This window comes from Ostrea edulis, chromosome 2, assembly GCF_947568905.1.
Source record: "Ostrea edulis chromosome 2, xbOstEdul1.1, whole genome shotgun sequence".
Classification (NCBI taxonomy): Eukaryota; Metazoa; Mollusca; class Bivalvia; order Ostreida; family Ostreidae; genus Ostrea; species Ostrea edulis.
Window position 1 is genome coordinate 33,688,418 of NC_079165.1, and position 25,937 is coordinate 33,714,354.

General features: G+C 34.3%; 1 protein-coding gene across 1 annotated transcript; it reads right to left on the reverse strand.

The window, feature by feature from the left end:
• On the reverse strand, window positions 1-20,878 carry LOC125681702 (collagen alpha-3(VI) chain-like). The gene is made up of 18 exons (XM_048921892.2): window positions 20,510-20,878; window positions 18,819-18,992; window positions 18,272-18,700; window positions 17,990-18,154; window positions 15,887-16,288; window positions 15,587-15,748; window positions 15,048-15,491; window positions 13,560-13,733; window positions 9,907-10,326; window positions 7,730-7,942; window positions 6,189-6,260; window positions 5,763-5,927; window positions 4,591-4,663; window positions 3,442-3,611; window positions 3,123-3,305; window positions 2,841-2,968; window positions 1,649-1,991; window positions 1-1,442 (listed from the first exon to the last, which is right to left on the reverse strand). The coding sequence occupies exons 1-18, from the start codon at window positions 20,772-20,774 to the stop codon at window positions 1,342-1,344; spliced, it is 4,083 nt and encodes a 1,360-aa protein (XP_048777849.2). The 5' UTR covers window positions 20,775-20,878; the 3' UTR covers window positions 1-1,341.
• Window positions 20,879-25,937: the final 5,059 nt, after the last annotated feature.

Genomic DNA, 25,937 nt, shown 5'->3' on the forward strand with positions numbered 1-25,937 from the left:
TTACAGTTTTTATTGCTCAACATATAGAAGAGATGACAAACAGAAGTTCATACAACGATCAATGTTATCACCCGCTCCCATGACTACATGTAACAAGAGGCCCAAGGGCAACATTGCTCACCTGAATTACCTTGGCCCATATCTGAAGACTTTCCATATATATTTGCATGTAAAACCTTAGTCCGTATTCTGGCACCAACTTACCCCTGGAGGCCATGATTTTTATAAACTTGAACCTGCACTATGTCAGGAAGCTTTCATGTAAATCTCAGCTCTTCTGGCTCATGTTTTTGACCAAGTTTGGTTATAATTGGCCCAGTGGTTCTTGAGAAGATGAAAATGTGAAAAGTTTACGACGACGCCGATGACGACAGACAAATTTTGATTAGAAAAGCTCACTTGAGCCTTCGGCTCAGGTGAGCTAAAAAGTTTATCTTTAAAAGGAAAACTCGCTATGTCGAACCTAGGATTTCTTGAAGTTTTACCCAAGTTCTATCGACGTCAAGATAGCGATGTATTTACCAAAAAAGGACATTTCTACAGATTTTTGTACCTGATACCCCATCATACAGCAATATATTATGTGTATCTGTTTGGCATGGACAGTGTATGTTCTTAATTAAATAGCTTATAATTATCTAATTACACTATACTGTGTACAGTTTTAGATCCACTCCCTCCTGCTTATTTTTAGCTTCTTGACAGTGATCATTCTCATTGCTCCTACAAGCAATAGAGAATACAGAGTTGGGTAAACACGGCCCCTTGGATCTATGTTTTCACATATTTTCGATTTCACTATTTTAATGTCAATTCCAAAGAAACTACTTGTTAAGACAGAACATATACCATAGATTAATGTTTACAAGTTTAGGTTCAACTGCTTCAGAATTACGCATGTGTAACAGAACAGTGCCCTGCTGGTAAAAAGACAAGATGTGTATTTTTTCTAAAGATTTTGCGCATTTGATAGACCCGCAAAATTGCTGAAAATTTATATACATGCACAATACAGATAACCAGATTTGTGGTATTGATTAAACATTAAGTAATGGAACCAGATTAGATGACTTGTCTTCACACTAATGGAGTTAAGGACTAAAAGCGTGTAGATTATTGTTGATCTCGCTTACGTCATATCATATGAAAGGTTCTCATACTTATCCTTTCCTGAATGAATTGGTTTGAACTTTCTATCGACACATTTCAGAGTTCTTCAATCACAGATTTCATAGTGAATATTTATAAACAAAAGTTCATAAAAAAAATATTCCAACCGCATCCAAGTTTATTTCATTTATTAATGACAAATGCCGCATGTCAAACGGTCAATTGGTGTAATCACTCCAAGGCGAAAAGCGTCTGTACCAAAACCACACAAGCCAAAATTGCCATCAGAAAAATGGGGATGCAGGATATGCCCACAGATAGAACAAACCAATCTGGAAAGGAAAAAAATATATACATGTATATGCAAAACCTTCAATTCATTCTTCTCTCAAAACGAGAGGATTTTTTACTATGAAACATCTAGTTCTATAATGTTATTTACAATTCAATTTGATACATGTATATCGCAAGATATGTTAAAATCAATAGCTATATAATCAATCAATCATGTTTAGTAGGTACGAGACGCCATGCTTACCCGGGGGTTTATAAGTACTATCTTTGACGGGCTTTTTGATATTAACAATTAATACTCCGGTAGACTTATCCTCCATGTCATCACAACAAACTCTCACTATGTAAGAATTGAAGTCTTTGTAAGAAAACGAAGGTTTGGAACTGGTTATAACGGAATAAATGGCCTGATACCCACTTCCAGTCCCCGTGATGTTAAAGTTTAGTGTTTGTGGTGACACACCCTCTAACGTGCAACAGACGTCATCCCCAGTGGGATCTACGACATCAGTAGAGTACAGAACTTTATCTGCATTGGTATCCTCCTCTATAGATATTGAATTCGGCAATCCGAGTATTTCTGGAGGCTGGAAAAGTAGAATTATGAATTAAGTGAATGGAATACATGCAGTAAAAAGGGGGTGTACAATTGCTTCCCCCTGGAGAGTAAAGGCGTAACTGCAGGACCGTTCCTTCATGCAAAAGAGACTGCATAAATCACGTGACCGATGTCACGGTGGGTGTGCCACGAAAAGTACATGTATGCTTTTCAGATCTGATTTCGCATAATCGTACCATAAATCGGTGCTACCAAAAATAAAAAGATGAAATGAAATTGACGTAGAAAATAGAAAAAGTAAAATTAAAAGAAAAAGCCAATGCTGTTGAATGGTCCCCCCCCCCCTAAAATTCCTTTTTGAAATAGAAGATATGTATGGCAAGCCCTTTTACTATCTATTTGTAAAATAAGATATCTCTTTAAATAAGAGAGATGTCTCTTTACACTAGAGAGATATTTCTATTGGTTGTAAAGATATATCTGTAGGTTAAGATTATGCGAAATATCTCTTTAACCAAAAAAATATCTCTTTAAACAAAAGATATCTCTTTAACTGAAAAGATATCTCTTTAAAAAAGCGATATATCTATACGCTAGGGAGATATATCTTTCTCTTTGAGAGATATCTTTCAAAGCTATAGAAATATTTCTCAAAGAGAAGGAGAAATCTCACTAGCGTAAAAAGATATATCTGAATTAATGTAAAAAGAGATAGCTCTTAAAGTTAGAGAAATCACCTCTCCCTGTGGCATCACCATTAATGTGATTTAACTCTATTTTCTCAACAAATCAAAATACTTTTAGTGTAAAAAATGGCGGAAAGGGTTGTTGGAGTAACATGATATTGCTATCATAATAGATAAGAAAATTAATTTACCATATTTTGTGTTTCTATGAAAACTGTTGCTGTCGCACTGTGCTCACAGGAATCCTTCGCCTCCACAAGTATAGCAAAATCCTTGGTAATATTAGCTTTCATTAACTTTTTTGCTATCGTTATTTGACCTATCAACAAAAGGAACTATCTGTAGTATTTTTACTATAAAACTATTGCAACCACACATTAAATTCACACCGCATCAGGCAGCATGGAAGATAAGACACAATAAGTGGTTTGATGGAGTATTTCAAATAATTATCGTAAAATGTAATTCAAAACCTGATTGGTCGACAGTGAAATATGGCAAGGCGAACGTATAGGAGGGGTGTTCCATGGCAGTAAAAGTGACGTTTTCAGTGTAGTCCACGCCCTCTACCTCTAACACAACAACAAAGGAACCAACAGCTAAGTGGTCAGGAATCTTCGCCGTGTACGTAGGGTTTGGAAACGAAATCACTGTGTCTGTAAATCAGGAATAGAGGATAAATATTAAATATATTCATTTGTAATGAGTTTAAAATATTCAAAATAATATTATTCGTTTAACGAGCCTCTTAATCTGTAATTCTTGCTTATTACATGTAAATAAATTTCTTACTGTCTTCCATACACGCTTTTATGGCATAAGCAGTTCCAGCTATGGCAGTACCCAAATTCGTCCAATCAAACTCGTCTCCTTTATCTATACTTCCGGCCGACGCTTTATAACCTTCTGCGCATGGCCCTAGGCAGTCACCATTTGTGATTACATTATCACCTTCACAGCGCCTATAATTTCCAATAAAGTTGTTTACTTTGATGTGTTTTATAGTATCTAATGGTAAACACAATTAAAATAGATACTTCAAAGCATGTATTTCATTCAAGAACCAGAAAGTGAAAGTAAAGTAGAAAGTGAAATTAAAGTTAATGTAGATGATGAAAAATTATGCTACAAACCACATAATTCAATACAAATTTTTTATTTATTTTTTAAATATAAAGCGGCATATGGTCCGCAAATTTGGTATATTTCATAGCCGCAGTAAAACATTTTCTTACTTTTATAAACATGAAAAAAAAGAAGTTAATCTACATGCCTTATAATTATTTGGCCAGCCCCCTACTCCAATAGATTCAATAATTTACAAACACTGTAGCGGCGGAAAAGTGTCATGTAAAGAAATCACGTTTTCTGACATTTCTCTCCTGTATTTATGTGTGGACTAATTCTTAATGGATGTGTTTATGTTTACTGGGATAACACATTTGTGATTTTTCTTAATATTTTTAAGATATTTAAAACAAACTCGAAAGTCGGAGTAGAACAATTTCATTCTCTCACGAATTCAATCATGCACATTTGTTCCCACGTGTACGTGCACTTTGCATTCATACACATCGCCCTAGCCGCATTTGTTACGTTACCCAATAAAAAAACAAATTTTACCGGGAAAGTTCTAAACTTTATTAGACATATTTCCCACATTAAAGTTAGCATGAGGCTTATCCAAATTTATGTTTAATCGGACCATAAAATTGGATGAAAAAAGTGTAAGAGTTTGAATTTTCTCGTTATATGATACAGTTTAATCACAGATTGAGTAACTATCAAGAAGAATTATCAAATTATAATATTTCAGACCTTTATCTATTCGAAAATATTACGGATGAAGCTTTATACAAAAATTTAAGAATTCAATACTGTGGCTGTCAAAGAAGTAGTTCTGATCAGCATATATTATAGGTTGAGCATGAAATTCAATACCATCCGATGACGTCATCTTCAAGAACAGCAATTCGTTCGTATTCAACAACGGTATATGTTGTCGTGTTCTCACCTAGAAAAAAAAATTTAAAATGTAGTTCTTCTTATGATAGAGTGCAAATTATAGCACAAACTACAGTATACCTTTGAAGGCAACAGTTGAATAACACAAACAGACCCATTATCTACCCATAGTTCGCGCGCAACGGGCACTGCGTAACGTGCTTTCTAGTGAGAGAAGGAAACAAACCACAAAATAATAGTAATTATGGGCCGGCACAAGTTGACTCATTCTATTATATAAGTTTGGCACTTAATTGTACATGTACAATCAGATATAGTAAATCATTATAATGACACTATGAATTGAGGACCGTTGCAATTATGCGCCCCCTGCATTCGGGGGAAATAACTCACGCTACATTGTGAAACATTTATCCCATTTAGAGGTCTTTTTATTCAAATATAAGAATTTTTACCACGTGACATAACGGAAACTGCCAAGATCAGAATTTTAAAGAAATAGACATCCATAGCATGTATTCAGAAAAACATGGTTTATTTCTGAGATGGGGCCGATTTCGACCTTTAGAGCCCCTACCTCTTTCTTGCGCTTTTAAACAATATCAATATTCGAATAAGTGTTTTAATGTAAGGTACACTGAATTGAGAAATCAGGACAATTGTGTTTAATCTGAGATTGTGTATTATGTTACATAATATAATAGTATATGATGTACGCCTCATGTTAGGTAATCGTCAAAAGCAAAGAATTTGAATTTAAACAAAGGAATTCTTTGGAACACCTATTCTGAAAATATTTAGTTCTTACATTTCCCCAAATTTTTCCCGGCCCATAAGTTTTTGTTTTATTATGATATGGCTTCCTTGCATCAAAGGATACGTTATTATAAGTAAGAAAGAGTTGCAAGAATTTGTTAATAGAACAAAATTATTTTCTGAATATAACAGAATAATGATGTATCAATGAAATCAATATAAAACACCGTGTGTGTAAATGTATATCACATCACTTATTACTAAAATACTGCTTTATCTAGGAATATGATAAACAAAATTATAGACAGTACATTTATAATAATAATCTAACAGTAACTGTGACACTTCAATAAGACAAAATCACACAGTTATAAGAATTATGGTACAATTACCTTCCACATAAATGCTGTTGTAAGCCACTAGCTTATACTTGCTTCCCGATGGTCTCCATACAATGAAATCGATCCATCCTGATTTGGAGTGGGAAAATTCCCAAGAAGTGATTCTAGCGCAGCTGCTTGCAGCAAATACGAAGTCCGTCATAATGTACATCTTTCCTGTAAATTTTAGTTATTGATTGGTTGATTAATTAATTGATTGATTGATTAATTAATTAATTGATTGATTTATCAATTGATTGATTTATCAATTGATTGAATTATTAATTGATTGATTGATTGATCAATTAATTAATTGATTGATTTATTAATTGATTGATTGAGAGAAAAAGAGAGAGAATAGAATATATAAATGTTTACAAGTCAAAATCCAAAATGTACATGTACATGTAGCTTTAGAATCCAATTGGTCTTATTTACCGTTTTCTCCGTCACTGTTTGCTGTTAAATCTTCAGGATAAAGATACAACAAACTGTTTGGACATGGGGCAGCTGAAGATAACCAAAAGTACCATGATAAAGTTTTTTTAAATTTTAATTACATATACATGTATTGAGTGAATTGTTTCTCTTATTCATATCATGCGATTTTATTTCCGCAATGTTACATTACAAGTGAAACATGATTTATGAAATTTATTCATTATCAATCAATGCATATTGACAAAATACCCAGGCAAACTATATTCTCGCGTTAAGGAACCATCGCAATATTACGATAAAATATAGTTTCGCGAAAGAAATGTGATTGGTAATATTTATTCATTGCTTGCAGTATTGTTGTTTCATATAAGGAGTTACTATTCTGATACCCATTTTATAAAAGAAAGTGGGCGTATAGGATATTTCTTCAGAAAATTGGGTGCACAGGGAACGTAAAATAAATTCCCCCAACTGTCCTCCCAATTGAAGAATGCATGTTTGTATAATGTAGGATAGAAATATTAGAAGTTTTCATCAAAATAATGATCACTATGTAAAATGTGAAATAATTGGCAATCTCGTTAAACTAGGTTCCTACAATATTTTGCTCTCAAGGTTAGGCAGCACAATGGTATGAAAAAAATAATTTTGTCAATGGATTTTCCCCGTACTCGGTAAAATCATAGTATAAGGGACCCTGAATACAAATATATGTATGTCCAAATCATTTAAACATTACCATATAGTCTTAAATTTACGCAAACTATACGGTGGATACCTTTTCAATAATTTCTCAGCATCTTTTCATAGTTTGTGGTGTAGTAAAAATGCAATCAATAATACGTAAAAATAATACTATATTAAGAAAAAAACTTTAAAAAAAAACCTTTTACTATTGCTACAGACACATTTATCTGATTTTATGAGAAAGTGTGTGATCTTTTTTTCTTCAAAACACACTTTTAAAATTAAACTTTTTAAGGGTTAACACTTCATAGGATGATAGAGTACTCAAGCTTACATGTTATATTACACTATGGCGACTTGGCGCTCTCGCACTACCATACTTACCATACTAACAGTGCATTCAATATTCCAATGAACTATACAAATCAAATTTTTTTCTGAACATTTTCTTTTCAAATTCAAAGGAGAATAATAATAATAAAATTCATATAGCGCCTTATATAAAGGCGCTTTACAAGGGTACGAAGATGAATGCAACAATAAAACAATTAAATGAAATAAAATGACATAACATAAGATCTTATATCTGTAAAATTATCAAAATTAAAAAAAACCAAACTATTTTTAGAATTGGTGGAGAAATTCGAGAAAAATACAATGTAGAAGAAGAAAAAAATAGTTGAATATCTGATATACCATAGTTTAATCTCGTGATCTGTAATCTCCATTTATCTATGCTAGATTTTTAATACAATTTCCTCAAATGGGAACAAACGTTACTATCAGAATGAATTGATTAAATGTTAAATATTTTTGGGCGTGGTCGTAAATATTTTTATAGAGATTCTTACAGACATCGGCGTTTTGTAGAGAGGCGTCCACTGTGGTTGTGACGCCTTTCTGGGTAGTAGTCGTGGTGGTGGTGGTGGGAACTGGACAACCACTGATGGCCGACAGGACGGATGATTCAATGGTTGACAGGTCCTCATAGGAAGAAGCATAAAAGTACCGGCTGCTGTCACCAGCTGTGTTTTCATACTCCGCGGCGTATCCACTGTTAATATCTGCAAAAGTATATTGCTGTTCAGAATATATGATTGAATTGAGAAAATAATGACTGTGTGTTCATTTTCCAACCAAATCTTGAGATCAAGATTTATATTCTTCAATAATTCTGACAAAAAGGTAATCATTTCCTTTTACTTCTGCAAAGTTTTAACATGTACAAATAACTAGCTCTTCTTCAGGAAAATTGCATCCATGACGTATGATGTCAAAATATGCAATCTACGATTGTAAATCCTTGACACGAGTTGTAATTTTTCTTTTTACATTTACAGATAAATTGAACATCTAACAAACAGTATACACTGGTAGAATTTATATCATTATGCTCAGTGGACAGTTTTTCAGGGGGGGGGGATGCAATTATATTCAAAGTATGGAAGTGCATTTTCAATTTCAATTCCTTTTGTATAACAGATTTTCTAATATACATTGTACATATATTAGCAGACTTGTGGTTTGTATTTTATTTCATTAATATATTTTCATTGACTTTTGTTTAATGTCCTTGACCTATGACTTCATCAGGGAAAACCCCTCGCAACTTTCACTTTTTGTCGACGTCTTATCCAAGAAACCGCTACTCTCTACCTATTCATTATCAAAACTTTGGCTGGATCCCCCATATATCATCCTCGAAGTGAGCTCTCCACTAAACGAACAACAATGAACAAGACTGAGATATCTTCTAGATTTCTACATGGCAAGACAAGTCACCATTTTGGCGGGAAAATGGTTTTCCTAGTGGTCCCCGAGTTGCAGTGTTTCTTTCTAGAGTGTACGGGTGAAACGATACAGTACCTTCTCGATACGATTCGATTTTTGATACTTTACTCTCGATTCGATGATTTTCGATTCGATACAAATCATACAATAGCAAGTAACAAATTCTTTATAATGTTAAGATTTTTATGTTTCATTGTATTTATTGCTCTCTGCAAATAAATTCAACATAATATAAAAGAGTTTAACATAAAGCACCACTCTTATCACTCATCCTAAAGCTGAAATGTCGCCATACCTAAGATCTATATGTTTGGGGTAAATTTTCAACCCGACTGCGTCCACTTTGACACAGCAAAGTTTACTCGTACGTTGATTAGACAATTTTCGATTCCATTGACCAATCAGAAACTATGTTATCAAAAATAACGTGTGCAATGATTCTAGAACCGTATCGAACTGAAACAGACCCGGAATACATCGAACATCGAATCGAGACCACTATATCGCGATTTGGCCGCATCGCGAGTGATCGAAATTTCAACATCATCGTCGTCATTACGTCTGCCCTAACTACATGTACATATATACATATGTATCTTTTTCAGAATGGCTTCAGTTCTGGGCGATATGAAAATCTGGATGGCTGATGTGAATTATTCCTTGGGAAGTTTACATTTTATTATCTCTCTGATACGAAGTCCACTGAATCCAAACGTCTCCTTGACTTTCCTCTGCAACAGACCACCTAGAGTCGTGTTCAATATATAGCTCAAATTATCATACCATAACATCTACGGCCATCAAGTGTTCCCCAACCGGTTCCCCGATTTAAAATTAATTTTATGGTGGATCTGTGGTTATTGATACGTCTGCGTGGGTCTCCTGTATCTCCAACATACTACTTCTAGCAAACCTTGCAGCTGATGATAGCTACGCAGCTACTGCTTTTACAGGATAAGATATTTTGTAACTACAGCTCGTGACAGTACTGCGGGAGATCTCAGTGCTAGAGCTGTATTTGCTTACAGACATCTGAGTTTTAAATACATGGACGTATTTTATGTATCTGGTGATGTTGGATGAATATATATTGAAACCATTATCAATTAGTGTATTTAAAATATATATTATGATAACGTACCGGTATTGAGTTATACAGAAGTCAAAACAGGGTTTTTTTAAAATCTGTTTTGAGTAACACAGACATATTTTAACCTGGAAATATTAACACCCTTACCAATGGCAAACACCGTGTCCGGCCAGTTTTCTGCAATCAGTGCTCCTTGTTTTGCCGCACCGCTTCTAATTCCACCTATGGTGAAAACATAGTAATTAGCTGCGTCCTCGCGATCTCCATTAGCGGCAGTGAAGAAAGTAGATCTGGCGTACGACAGGGCACCGTCTATAAGAAATCTATTTTCCGTGGAATCTGGAATCTTCAGTATAGCATGACTGACGTCATCACTGGTCGTGTACGTCTGAAGATCAAAGGCCATGTATCCTCCCCTGTTGTATGTGATGGCACCGATACGGACTGTGTCAGATGATACGCTGATTTGTTGTGCTAGTTTGGAAAAGAAGCTCTTCAGGTATAGATACTTTTCATCTTTGGAGTATGTCGAAGTTTCCAGGATAAACACTATATCTAACTTGCAAGCTAAAATGAAAGAAGAGATCAATGGGTATATGTCTACCTTCGCCACGTTTCGTATTTTACGGATATTAATTAATACACAATGCACAAAGGTTTGAGCCCTGACTGTTGTCTCAAATATTACCTAGAGTTCTTTTGACTTGCATGAGGGTGCTTCTGACAAATGTATTCTTAATTGTAGCCTTGTTTTGATTTTTAAGAGTTATTCTATATAAAAATCTAAATAAAATGTGCAACATAGTTATGGTTAGAAGGACATGATTGTTTAAAAGAATAGAAAGTTCCAGACACATATTAACAGAGAAAGACTTGATTTAATGATACCAAGTTCTAGAAACATACATGTACGAACAGATTTTAAGAATAGTACGTTCCAGAAACACACCAACAGATTTTAAGAATAGTACGTTCCAGAAACATACCAACAGATTTTAGGAATAGTACGTTCCAGAAACACACCAACAGATTTTAAGAATAGTACGTTCCAGAAACATATTAACAGATTTTAGGAATAGTACGTTCCAGAAACATATTAACAGATTTTATGAATAGTGCGTTCCAGAAACATACCAACAGATTTTAAGAATAGTACTTCCAGAAACATATTAACAGATTTTAAGAATAGTACGTTCCAGAAACATACTAACAGATTTTAAGAATAGTACGTTCCAGAAACATACTAACAGATTTTAGGAATAGTACGTTCCAGAAACATACCAACAGATTTTAAGAATAGTACGTTCCAGAAACATATTAACAGATTTTAAGAATAGTACGTTCCAGAAACATACTAACATATTTTAAGAATAGTACGTTCCAGAAACATATTAACAGATTTTAAGAATAGTACGTTCCAGAAACATATTAACAGATTTTAAGAATAGTACGTTCCAGAAACATATTAACAGATTTTAGGAATAGTATGTTCCAGAAACATACTAACAGATTTTAAGAATAGTACGTTCCAGAAACATATTAACAGATTTTAGGAATAGTATGTTCCAGAAACATACTAACAGATTTTAGGAATAGCAAGTTACAGGAACATACTAACAGATGTTCTGGAATAGATGTTTTGTAATCTTGGATTATCCTTTGTATTTTGTGCCACAATTCCCAAACTATGACTGGAACAGTCCGATAATTACGTATACACCACGCAAGATTCTCCCACATTGTTTTAGCATATTGTAAATATTACGTTGAGAAGTAGTTAAATGTTTTTTCTTTCGTATTTATTTGTAAAATTCTGGAACCCCAACATAATCAAAGCATGATCCATATGGACATCGTAATTGGAACAAATTTTTATCTACACAATAGTAGGAAGCTATCAAAACAGAGACTCCATCTTATACTTCCTATTTCCAAATCATGTCTCCTCGGAAAGAGGCGTGGAGTTTCAAACAAAAATGTTGAATCGTTGATTTATGTTTGAGAGAGGTCATAATGTAAAAAGGATTACTACTAATAATAATAGTAATAACTATTACTATTGGCAATTTTTCACAACTATAACTCAGTTAATACCTTTATCACTTTCTACATGGTACTATCATAACGCTATATTGATAAACTGAATTCATCATTATGGACCAGCACTAACCGGTCCATTCCAGTTTGGGTTTGATCTATGATTGACTGTAGAATGTATATTCACCGCGGACTGTCTGCGTGAGTATTTTCATTTCATTTACAATTCATTTGTAATTAAATTAATGATGTTCTGATATTACTTCTTGCATATTTTGTATGTCAGTACATGTGTAATCCATTTATTCAGTCATATGGTTGAAAACGTGAAGATAAGGAACAGTGATCAATCAGGAATACAAATAGATAGTTGGGCAAACACGGACCCCTGGACACACCAGAGGTGGGATCAGACAAACACGGACCCCTGGACACACCAGAGGTGGGATCAGACAAACACGGACCCCTGGACACACCAGAGGTGGGATCAGACAAACACGGACCCCTGGACACACCAGAGGTGGGATCAGGTGTCTAGGAGTAGTAAGCATCCCCTGTCGACCGGTCTCACCCACCGTGAGTACTTTATCTTGATCAGATAAACGGAGTAATCTGCAATGTACCTTTGTAAGGGTTTTGTGAAATTTAGGAATCCAGTATATTTAACTTATTATATTCATTCATCCCACTGAATGGGTTATTAAATGTGTCTAAAACTGGAGCATGATTTTGAAGAATTTCATCTTTTGGCATCGATTATCAAATGTGAAATTAATGCCAAGTTCGTTTAAAATACAGTTGTATTAATCTTACAATGAAAGACAATGTTGTTACATGATTTGTCAGCTGGAACCAAAACATATATATGGTTTACTAACGAATGAAGGATAGATAGATAGCACGTACTTGTTTTGATGTGTCTAATACGCGATTTTAATATTCATCTTATTCTGACAAGGTATCGAGTTCTTTTTCATATTTAGTCCATCATCCGGTATAATCTTCGACATAATTCATAATAGAGATGAAATTCTGTCGCCAATTGAAAGACCGATATTCTCTGAATTTAAGACCTTTGAAAATAATTGATTTCATGTCCTCATTTTCAATCGTATCAGAATCCCCAGTAATGACATGTCCAGCTAGACTATCGTTGAAAGAAGACGAAGAACAAGAACATGTAGGTGATTAAGTATAAGACGATTCATATCTAGGCACTGCAAAGCAGCAAATATTCAATGAAAATAACCGCTTACACTGACATTAGAATATCGAATCCAAATAAATAAACAATGCTATTTTTTTTTTATCTGTAACACAATTATGTTTACTGACAGCTTCTTGATTAATGATAACATATAGGACATTAAATAATATATTAAGATAAATTTGAAAGTGGTTCGGATATCGCCCAACTAGAGGTATTATAACACTACATATAATTATTGCGGTTTTAATACCATGAGATCGACTTAGTCTTTCTAAACACCATTCTTTGGTCAAATTTTAGATACTATACACACAGTACCGGTAATCCTTTATTCAAAACTTTTGTTTGGCCTCAGTGTAATTGAGTCATTCATCCGCTCATAGAGGTGATTGCAACTGTGTTTCTTGTTATTTCAAACTTTAATGAATGACTCGCCTGCGTTCTTGGCATTCAAACAATTTACACAAAAATTAAGATATGCATCCATAACTGACTACCATGACGCACGGTTCCATTCCTGCTAAATGAAGTCGAGGTGGGCAATTATACTCACCCGGTGACACAGGACTAGGAGTGCTTATCGATTGTGGACACTGGGTGATGTTGGACACAACCATATCGGTGATACACTCGAGATTTATGAAGTTTGTTGCCTCCATGTATTTTTTGTTGTCGCTGACTGCTCCTTGATAGTCAGCGTCATAAGATGATGACGTAATAGACACACCTGGAAAACATGGAATTGGATGAAACTTGGTGATGGGTGTTGACGTCCCACAATATTTGGAAGGATAATTACAATGTATACAATGTTCTACTATGACAGGTAATATGAATATATCATGCATTAATCATCACTATGTCAGAAAATGTACATAAAAACTTGAAGATAACGAACAGTGATCAATATTATAATTCCTATAAAGAATACAAAATTAATAGAAGGGTAAACACGGACACCTGGGCACACCAGAGGTGGTATCAGGTGCATAGGAGACGTAAGCATCATCCGCCGTGGGCCCTATATCTTGAGCAGGTAAATGGAGTAATCTGCAGTCAAATTTAGCATGTAAAGAATGTCCTAACAATTGGTATAAACGCGTCAGACAAGATTTGACTGTATGATAGGTTGTATTGGTAAAATAGATCGTTATAACGATCATAGAATTTGTAAAATACTGACTTTGATTGAATCTGTTGAAACCAAAGTAACATTATTTCATTTGACAGTATCCGGTCTCGATTTGAAAACTGATCATACATAGAACATACTGTTGCATATCGAATCAGTAGAGAGACATAAAATGGTGATGCATGTGATAATGGAATATTGCTGCATAAAAATGAAGAATGTACGATGGAGAATCTGAATTAACCCCGTTTGTCATAACGTTAAGTTGTTAGTTACCAGTATCATCTATGTTCCAGAAAATATCCAGGTATGAAGCAAATGCGGAACTTTATTTCGATTTCACTGTGATATATCGAATTGACATAGGAATAAAAATGATCATTGTTAGGAGATAAAACGTCGTTGATATAACTAAATGTCGAATTGAAGGCCACAGCAAGAGATTTTGTCTTGTCATATAGACGATTTTGAATAAAATCTGCCTCGTAAGAGTATAGAAACAGATCAGCTAAGAAAGGGGGATAATTCGTGCCAAACTGTTGGAAGACCTGATTACCTAAGACAACGTAGTTATATAAAGGAGAAACTTAACCATCTTTTTATTATCAACTTCAAAATACTCGTGCGTAGAATCAGAGTGGTGTTTAACAAAGTCAATTTTGGGTGACCGATCACGAGACATGAAGATTGCCGTGTTTCATTTTTACTGAAGAACGGCTGTCCACATTGTCAAAATGTCTAGCCTAATTCATCGCGAGGAATGGTCGAGTAAAGTGTTAAAAAATCAGACGTTTTGATAGTGTTTGATACTGAATTTGATATTTTCTAGACTAAAATTATTGAAGTATACTATTTTTAAAAGAAACTAAAATATTTCAGATAGATTAACTGATTTCAAAAGCATTTTACCGACAATAAAAATGTCAGAAACAGTTGAAGCTATCGCACGTAATGCTGATCCATAAGTCGTCGCCTTCAGTCCATAGGAATAGCTATGTGTAATGACAACGTAATAGTCAGCAGCGTCGTAACGATCACCGTTTGCCTTGGTAAAAAATTTAGTTAGTGTGTATTCCAGTGCTCTATCCACGTAGCGGTAAGTTCTACCATACGATCCACTTCCTCGGTTAATATTGGCGATACCAGTAATGACGTCATCGGCAGTGGAGTACTGGTTTAGTGGGAAAGCAGTTTCTGCTGCGTCACCAAAAGTCACGACTCCTATTCTTACTGCCGTGTCGCTGACCACCAAACGAGTGACAAGACTCTTTAAAAAACTTTTCATGTCTGTGAACTCTGAGGTACTAACTGCAGTAGTGTCGTCAATGATGAAAGCTATGTCCAGTTTACAGCCTGTAGAAATGTAACACAAGCCGAATAAAAAATGACATCATTGACATTAGTACTCAGAAAATCAAGTGAAAAAATGGTATGGTAGCTGACATTACCTGGAGTTGTTGTTGTAATGCTGTGACACGAAGTCAGATTTCCGAGAAGCTGTTCCCTGATATTGTCTATATAGTTATAATAGTTAACGTTCGTGTATTTGGAGTAATCTCCACAAGAATCTACCGTTGCCTTGTACTCTGAGGCGTACGAAGTACCAATATCTGCAATGGAAAATGTTTGGATATAAAATAAAATTGCAATGAATTGAAATCGTTCATCAACTCTATACATGTATAATGCTGGATGGTATCAAATCCAAGAATTTCTAACATTTTTATCCAAAAAAAAATATGACTCACGAACGCCAAATATGAAATTATTTCCACTGCTTCTGATATCTCTTGCTACTGCATCCGTATTTCTGTAGAAGGGCCCTATTTGAAAAACGTAGTAATTGCTTGCGTCAGGTCGATCACCTCCAGCTGCCGTGAAAACGTTGTCTTGTGCCTCCTGCAAACCTTTGTCTAAATAGTGGTATGAGCTATCGGCTGTAGGAATTGCTTCAATGGCTCCTCGAACACCCTCTGAGGTTGTGTAATCCGTAAGTCCAAAAATTTTAGTTCCTACTGAATCGTAAATGACAAAACCTACTCGGATTCCGTCGGACGAGACCTGTATGTCATCCATAAGACCAGCAAAAAATCTTTTGAGATACCGCAGACCGTAGCGCTCAATAATAAAAACAATGTCTAATTTGCAATCTGAAATAGAAAGGTGCAAAAATTTGTATTTAGATTGTTTTAACGAAAGGAAGGGTTCTTCTATAAACTGTAACACATTTTAGTGTTTAGAATATTGCACAATTTGACGCCAGATTGCTTGTCATCAAATAAGCAGGAAAATAGGCTTCAAAAAGCACATCATATTAAAACGGATCATTTTAAATGTCCTCTTCCGCAATTAAATGTAGAAATTTAACGTTGTTGATCATGACAAGTTTTAAATCTGCCCACTTTTAAATGTACATGTATTTCCAATCATAAATATGTTCTTTGTTTACCAATAGATAATGACAGAAAGCATTATTGATGTGCATTTGCTGTTTCTTTAATCTGAAAAATTTCCCTTGTGTATGTCTGAGTATACATAGAGGATATGATCATTACTCGAATTATTATCATTATAACATCACATATTATCATAATGTTGTGTATTGTATTTTAAAGACCAGTTCATAATAGATAATAACTAACAATCTCTATCTCTCTCTCTCTGGTTTAAGAAATACATTCTTTGAATCTGCAAACGGAAAGCAAAAAAAGTTACTATGTACTAAAGGACAAAACATAACACCATTAAAGAGATTCATGTTCATACTTATTGCATGTCAAATGTCGCAATATTTGATCTTTTCCATTTGTATCGTATAAGGTTAAGGTTTCACTTTTATCGTATAATTTTGCAATTGTATTGTATATTTTCCATTTTCATTCTAACTTTTCCATTTGTGTTTTATATTTTTTCATTTGCGTCGTATATTTTCCATTTGTATTGTATAATTTTTCATTTGTATTGTAAAGGAAATTGTTTTGTAGATTTTTTAATTGGATGAGTTTTCATTTGCATTGGTATACTTTTTCATTTGTATCGTATCCGAGGATTTTTTTTTTTATTTTGGTTTGTTACAAAAAAAAAATGGCATTGGTTGAAATCATGATTCTATCATCAAACCATAGGTTATATCATTTTCATAATTACTGTTTACCTATACATAAAAAGGTGACGATAACGAATAGTGATCAATCTCATAACTTCTATAAAGAATACAAAATTAAGAGTAGGACAAATACTGGCCACTGGACATACCAGAGATGGGATCAGGTTCCTAGGAGGAGTAAGTATCCCGAGTCGACCGGTCACACCCACCGTGAGCCCAATATACGGAGTAGCTCATAATCAAAATCAGTGTGTAAAGAACGCTCTAATAATTGGCATGAAACACGTTAGACAGCATTTCAGCTATTTTCTTTAGAGAAGTCGAGAGGCATAGCTTTCATCGACATCTCTTCGCAAGCATTCATGTTTTGATTTTGGAAAACGTGTAAATGCCGGAGTCGGTGACGGTTTATGCTTCGACCGACGTTTCGACTCAGATGTGCCTGGATTTACGCAATAGACAACTTGTTTTCAAACAATTAACAGTAATGCACAAAACTGTCACAAGGAAATCATAACTTAATTCCTTTTAATCCATTTTCAACATGCCCCTGTCCCGGGTTTAAATCACAACTCTGATTACGTCAGCCTGCTTTTCTCTTAACTGGTGTCCTATTGTGACAGCTCCCAAGACCAGTTAACGTAAACCCGGAACAGGGGACATGGTATATAAATAATTTCATATTTATGAAATTGGTATCAATATATCTCTACGCCAATAAAATAAACGGAAAAGTCGGACTTACTGATACTTCGAGGACTGTGAGGCGTGGTCGGACATACAGCAATCGAACTTAATAACGTGTTGTAAAGGGGAGGTAATCCGGAGGGCGAAGACACCTGGAAGTAACGGCTGTCATCCCCCACTGTCAGTTTCAAGTCGGTGATCATTGAGGAGGATGGGTTGACGCCTAAGTTAACAAATGAAGACAACTATGACAACAGAGATACACTGTATCACCAGGAACGATGATTTTACATTCAGCACCGTACATTTAAGCATTAAGACATTTAAAATGATTTATTACCGATTGCAAAAAGTTGATTTTTGGCATTTCGTCTTATAACTTCTCCAAGTTCATCGCCATCGTTGGAGGAATAAGTCTTTGCAAAAACTACAAAGTATCTATAAGCATCAAATCTATTCCCATTTGATAAAACAAAAAAGTCATTGAATCCGTTTCGCAAGGCTTCTTGAAAATTCATCGAGGAAGAAGCACTGGGTATCGTTAAGGATGAAATGGCAGTGTCTAGAGATGACGCAGAAGAGTATGCATTGAATTTTATATTAATATCCACGCTGTTGTCATAGCTGATGACGCCAACTTGTATGTCATTCGTTGAAATTTTCAAAATTCCCGCCATGTCGCCGATTGCCGAAACTAATTCTGAGTATATTGATGACGTGTAGTAGGAGGCTTCAATGATGAAGAGAATATCAATCTTGCAGGTTGATACTAAAAATAAGAAAGAAATACTTATTCTATGCTACATTTATTTCAAACACAAACAATATAAGATGAAATAAAAAGTAAAAATATAGGAAGAAAATGGCAAAGCAATGCGTTCTCTGACCTGAGCATATTAAAGGATGTCCGGACCAAACTTTTCCTGATCCACATGTTCGCTGTGTGTTTCCAGCGACCTGTTTGTATCCAGAGTTACATGCGTATGTACTGACTCCGTTACAGGAAGTGACGCTATTCTGCACGGTTACCTTGCTATTCGTCTCGTGTGTACAATCGAAATCTGACAATAAAATCATAAATTCATCATCTTTGTTAAATGATGAATAAAAATGAAACGTAATAATTGCAGTAATCAAGACTTATCTATATATCTTTTCAAAATCTTTTATTCAGAATTTTATACATGTTATCGTTAAGGAAATATTCTAATGAATCAATAAAAATTGATTTCTCATTTCCCCGTGAACACTTTCCAACACATAGATCAACCACAGGTTACATCTGATTGATATACATAAGGTACGCAAAACTGTTGAATTCGTGTTTGACACCAACTATCAGACATCTGGAATTTCATTTTGGGAGTTGGGAATTCCATATATCACGATGGGTCTTTCGGATGAGACATTAAAGACTGAGGCCCCGTCTCCAGACAGACGTGGATACGTTAAGAACTCTTCAGCGCCATGCATCTGAATGTGCAGCACTTCTCTTACTACTGCAGACGTTTAAAAAGGAATGAACATTTTTGGAAGGGACATAAAACAAACAAACCTATGAATCACAGTCTGTGCTAAGTGATTGTATACGTTGTTTTTTTTATCTTGGGTCTCAAAATATTTCAACAGCAAGTAATAATTAATAAATCTTTGCATACTGTGGGCATTTCTAACACCTCAATTGAGTCGTTCTAAGCAACAACAAAAAACCACGATTATGTGAATTTTTCTTCGAAAATTAGTTTCTGATCTTGAATGAATATATACACCAAGGGCACCATTCCTTAAAAATAGCAAAGGTACATGTATATTTATTGTTGTTCATGTTTTATAGGAAATCAAAAACAATAACTTGATATTTGAGTAGTGACGTCGTTTTAAAGTGTTGACGTTTGACTGAGTTGACGTTAAGTAACTTTTGAGAAGCAGGGCGGGCAATGTCCTCGGCATTTGTCTTCACAAGGTGCAAGCAATATATAGTACTACCTTCAGACTCCCCTGATGACTAGGACACATTTTTGAAAGCTAAATTCATATTCGGAGGGGATGGATGGGTAAAGAATCTCGGAGGATTTGTTGTCCGATATAGCTAATAAATTGCCATTTTTAAAAAAGGCATACTACACCTGGAACTTTCTACTATATTGGTGCTTGACATGATATTAATTACAAAAGCTTTATTACAAAATTTGGAGGTTGTATCAGTTTTTTTTAAAAAACTAACTTCCTATCGATTGTTTAATATTAGATGATCAGTATAAATACATGGTTAGGTACTTTTAATTGAGGAATCGATTTTTCATGAAGATGACATTGTAATTCATGTCGTAATATATTTACGAATAAAGTTATATAAGTCAATAGAAATATCTTATTACGTAGTAAAGTAATGCAAGTGAATAGAAATCTATGTCGTACATTACATTATGTTTATGTAGCAAAGTAAAGCAAGTAAATAGACAGTATAATCAAGCATTTTTATCGGTAAATTCTTTGTTATGATTTGGGTGGTATTTCCTCCACAGCCAATGTAAATCACAAACTCATAATGATTCATCATATCTCAAACATTCATTACCTGAAGCAATAAATCTCCAATCTCCTGGGCTCCCTCCATGATTTGTCTGAAGAAGAATGTATTTGACCGCGTATGGACTGGAAGTTGAATAGCTCATAATGACATTGTTCCCGACGGTGTCTCCTGTCCCCGCTCGAATTAAGCCACCGGACCAAGAAATCCAAAACGCATTATAAAAGACAGTGCTCAATAAAGCACCATGGTGCGTAGCCACGGTAGTACCAGAAGCGATGATAACAGATTTTGAATTTGACCAACAACCCATACAGAATCGGTAGTAGTTTCCCTTGCTGCTTCCGGAGTCATTCTCAGCAAGGTATACGTTAGCATCCTTTACTGCTGTCACTCTGAAAACGAGTGACGTTCTTTCTGTTGCAGTGATGCATTTTGAAGAGAGGTAGTAGTACGTAAAATCTGTTAATGTTTCTTGTCGAACTTGTGAGGACGCTAAAAATTAAACAAATATTCTGTAGTATACACATAAAAAAAAATTTAATCATGCGCATGTGTGCCTGCATGCGCGCGCGTGTATGTGTGTGTGTGAATAAAATGTCGTTTACAGAAAACCATGTTTGATGCCGAAGATTCGGTAGGAACTACGAAAACATTTTAAAGAAATAATTCAGTATTTTATCAGTGCAGCAATCTAGTATTTGAGTTTGTACAGGTATCGGTGATATGATCTACATGTTATAATTTTCTTTTCACATACTAGCGGTAAAAGGTTTTTTTTTTTAATGAAAGATAAAATTCAATAATCTAGATACAGTGTAACAGCGAGAATACATCGTTCTTTCTTCATCAAAATAATTCCCTGATTGACTTCACTTACAAGTACAACCATAATACTGGCAATTGTAGCTCTCGGACGAAGAACCGGAACAGCCTGCTGATCTGTAACAGGTTCTGGAACGAGTGATGGAATGTGTTGTACAGTCAGAAGGACAGGAACTCCAAGAGGACCACGATCCCCAGATCGCTGTCATTAAAAATATGTAAAATAAAAGGTAATTATGTCCTCAAATATTTACATTTCCAATCATTTTGCCTTTGATATCTCTACAAATTGTAATGAGAGTCATTTCCTCATGAACGCGCTGTAGTTGTAAACAATGCGCGTATGAATACAGAAGTACTTGACAAATATTGTATGTCTGAAAGTAAAATGTCAATATAAGAAAAAAACTCATGAGAGTATAATCTGCGACACTTCATGCCGACACGCTTTCTCTCTCTCTCTTTTTTTTTTTTTTTTTTTTTTTTGGAAGCGCGTGGTTATTAAATTAGTATTTTTGCGTGCGTCTAATTTTTATTAACTCACTTAATAGAGAAATTCACAATCTAGATAGAGATTTTTCATAATTTAAAAATAGCCAATAGAGAAAAATAAATTTCCGATAAGATTGTAACAAAATTCTATGAGTATTTAAAAACTCCCATAGGATTTTAATTTTCTTCGTAGAAATTTTATTTCTTTTTAGAGATAAAATCCTGCAGGCAAGTCAAAAACTCATATGGTTGGAGGAAAATAACTTAAATACCAAAGGAATTTATTTCCCTGATAGGAAATTAGATTTCTTTAGGAATTCGTTTTATGTGGGAATTTACAAAAAAATAGTATAAATTCTTATAGGACTACGTGGAGTACTATACGACATTTGTTTTCCATTCACAGGTTGTTTTTAACAAAGATGTTTTTTCACCATGTTATAAGACTTCCAGATGTATATAAACAAAAGAGGTATAGCGCATTTGCTGACGATACGGCCGACTCAGAAATCTAAATGGAAAACACCGGTTTCCAATAATAGACTGGCGTGTTAAAATAAATAACTGCCGTAGTTTAAAATTACTGACATTTATATGAGTCGTTCTTTACTTAATAAACCATTTCCCTATTTGGAATGATGAACAGTACAATATTTTCATAGACCTGTGCATTCATATTACACAAAAACCCTTTTACATATGGTATTACTGAATTCCCTGTTCTGACATGACTGCAGCGCCTTTAATAGATGTCATCAGTTCATTTGCCTTGGGTTGATAATTCGAGTGTTTATCTTTGCCTAAATATCATATGACAGTTGCTACATGAGTTGTTTTTTTTTTAAGTCAAACTGTATAACAGTTCTTTTCCTCCCTTGACTTATTTTTACTTATTACATGCTGTGCATTTGTGTCCTTTTTCTTATAGTATTTGTTTAGCTTTTCGTCAGCCACATTACGGTTTGAAATTCCTGTGCACACAGGAACATGTTAGTGTAAACAAGCGGAACTACAATGATCTCGGAATAAATTCCCTTTCTTTAAGTCGTAACTTGCAAATATTAGAAGTTATGATGAAAATGACTAATATTTGTTATAATATAAGTATCACATTTACCCCCCCCCTCAAGAAAACGACCCCAAAAAATGAAAAGCAAAAAAAAAAAAAAAATAGATTGGAAAAATATTGGACTTGAAGTGCGTTGAACTCGGGGAATGTATGGTTTAAGTGTAAGATTACCGACCACCTAAACCACTAGGCCACCCAGGCTTGTAAGTTTAAAGGTTTAACTTTTGACAGGCTGCTAAATCTCAAGGTAAATTTTGAGAACGATTTTTTCATATTTTATCCATTTTCAACAAGAGGGCCACTTTAAACCAAATTTCCTCAAACGGACTTATATACAGTCATAAGCAGGTAAAACAACTTCAGTGTTTTATTTCTGGTTTAAGGTGGCCTTTTGCAACAGTTTGCAATTTTTTATGCCCATTACGTTACATCTACTATATACTCTATATAATCACGGTGATGTTTATGCTTGTCAAATAAAGATACTATCAACATATCGATATCTTTATTAAGTAATTTGGGTAAACACAAGTATAAACTGACATTGTATAGCAGAATATTTGTAAAAAATGATAATCAAGAAAAAGGTATTTATGTAGGCGAAATTGCATACCAGGTGCGCTATACCTCTTTGTTTGAAAATATTGTTAAATCTTCAAAAGGCTACTTATATCAATACCTTATCGATAATTTCTGTTTGCAAACATATTTAACAAAACCCATAGATAAAAAATACAGAAGGTTATTAACTAGATTTAGGTTCCCTAACCATCTTTTGAATATTGAATTAGGTAGACACTACAACGTTATCAAATCTAATAGATTGTCTACATGTTGTGATCTCCATGATATTGAGGACGAATTTCATTTCATATTGAAATGTCCACTGTATAACGATTTGAGGAATTGTTTTTGAAAAAGTATTATTACTCTAAACCAAATGTTTTGAAATTAATTAAATTTGCATCCTGTTTTTGATTACAATTAATAAATCTATATTAAACTTGTATCACTCTTGTTAATGAGGGACTACAGGCTTCGACACACCTACTGGTTTATAAAGTTATTAGGTCAAGGTCAACTATTCAATTCAGGCAGTTGGTCGAATGTCTTGCGGCTAGTTGTGCTGTATATCAAGTTCAGATAGCTCCTCTAGTTAAATTTAACATGTATACCCTAGGTCAGGTCATGTTTATGAAGCCAATTCCTTTATTAATTCAATTATAAACTACTAGTAATGTCAGCGATTTGTTGAAATTGGGAACTTTTTTGAGTGCTGCTATACTACTAAGAAAATGTCACATTGATGTTTAATTTTTTTTTTACCTGTTTACTTTGTACGTTCACTCTCTTTCTCTCTCTGAATTACCTACAATTATCATGGTGTTCACTGTTGTTGAAATAAACTAGATCAAAGCTCGTTGCAAAGCAACGAGAGGTCTTCCGTCGGAGCTGTGTGACATAAACACCTTGAACTTGACCATATGTCCTTGGGTCAGGTACTAATGCAGCCTCAGTTAACATGAAAATCTGTTGTAAGTATGAAATCTAAATGTTTCTTCATTACTTGATATGGCCAGGACAGGGTTTGTATTTTCTAAAAAGTGAATTTGACAATGTGACCATGGGTCAAGGCCAGGACATATTCTTTGATCATATGGAAACTTTTTATCAGTATTGATTAAATATTTTTGCCATTAGTAAGATATATTAAGACTCTAATAAATTTTTAGACCTTTAGAAATGGTGCAAATGACCTTACATCAAGAATATTCATGTTATGGTCATTAATAATCTTTATTTGAAGAATGAGCTTACGGTGTATTTTAAGGTAGATTGAAAGGGCATGATCGTAAATTAACGATCTGTATAGTATACTGTCAAACATATGTGGGCAAAAATACTGGATGGTAGGAACCGGAACTTCCTGTCCTTCCACCTTCCACCCATGCTGTGACTAGGAAGGTATGATCTGTCATTTGTCAAGATCAATAACCAAAACTCTTTACATTCTCTGTAATGGATGGTAATTTCAAATACAGAACTTTCAGACATACTCTGTTACCTGATATATCATTATTTAATATAAGAACAGGTCCTGAATAGTCTGCAGATACATCGGTGCGGTAAATTCACAGCAGCTCCAGTCTCCCAACAGTGTTTAAATATACTTTTTTTCTATAACGTGGGAAATGATTCCGCAATACCAGACTAAGTTCACAAAATCGAGTGGTGTTGATTGACAGGTGCTCATATGCATGTAGCACCGTGCATGCATGGATTTCGTGTTTCACAGTTTGTGATAATTAAGACAAGAGAAATTGTGATTGATATTGTAAATAAAACGTAGAAAATTAAATGACATTTGATACAGGAACCGTACATGAGTATGTGTGTGTGGGATCTAACTTTCCTCTTCTTTCCCTCTTCATATGTTATACGTAAAATCACCCCGGGAAAAATTATTTGAAATACTTATCCAGTGATTTTACAAAAGACGAATACAAGTTAAGTTTTTAAAAAGAAAATAATCAACTGTGACAGGAAGATAAGTACTGTAACGATATAAGTAGTTTGGCTACGCTGGCGATTCTGACTTGTCGTATGTAATTATGAAATAGTTTGAGAATTTAATATATATCATTGAAATGAAGCTATAAAGGTGTACTATAAATTTTTATCGTTAGATGTTTAATAAATGTATACTACTCATGCGTGTATGATTTCATTCCACGAATCAGTCTTTTGAGGCGCGCGTGTATGTGGGATTAAATTCTTTCAGCATTTAACTTTTCAGTCCCAATAATGAAGAAAAAATTACTATTTAAATTTTTATGAAATTTATGGCTCAGGACATACAATAAAGGTTTATAGCTGTAACCAATATTTTATCATACAACAAAATTATGATAGCATAATATTCAGACTGAAGAGAATAATTCATCGAGTTTGAATTATTTATACATACAAATCAAATAAACTGCTCTCAAATCTTGAATATTTTATTAAACTTTAATATCTATCTGCGTAAATACATGTAGGTATATTATGTACACAGTGCGCACAGAAGTCGCGTATGAATTTCACGCC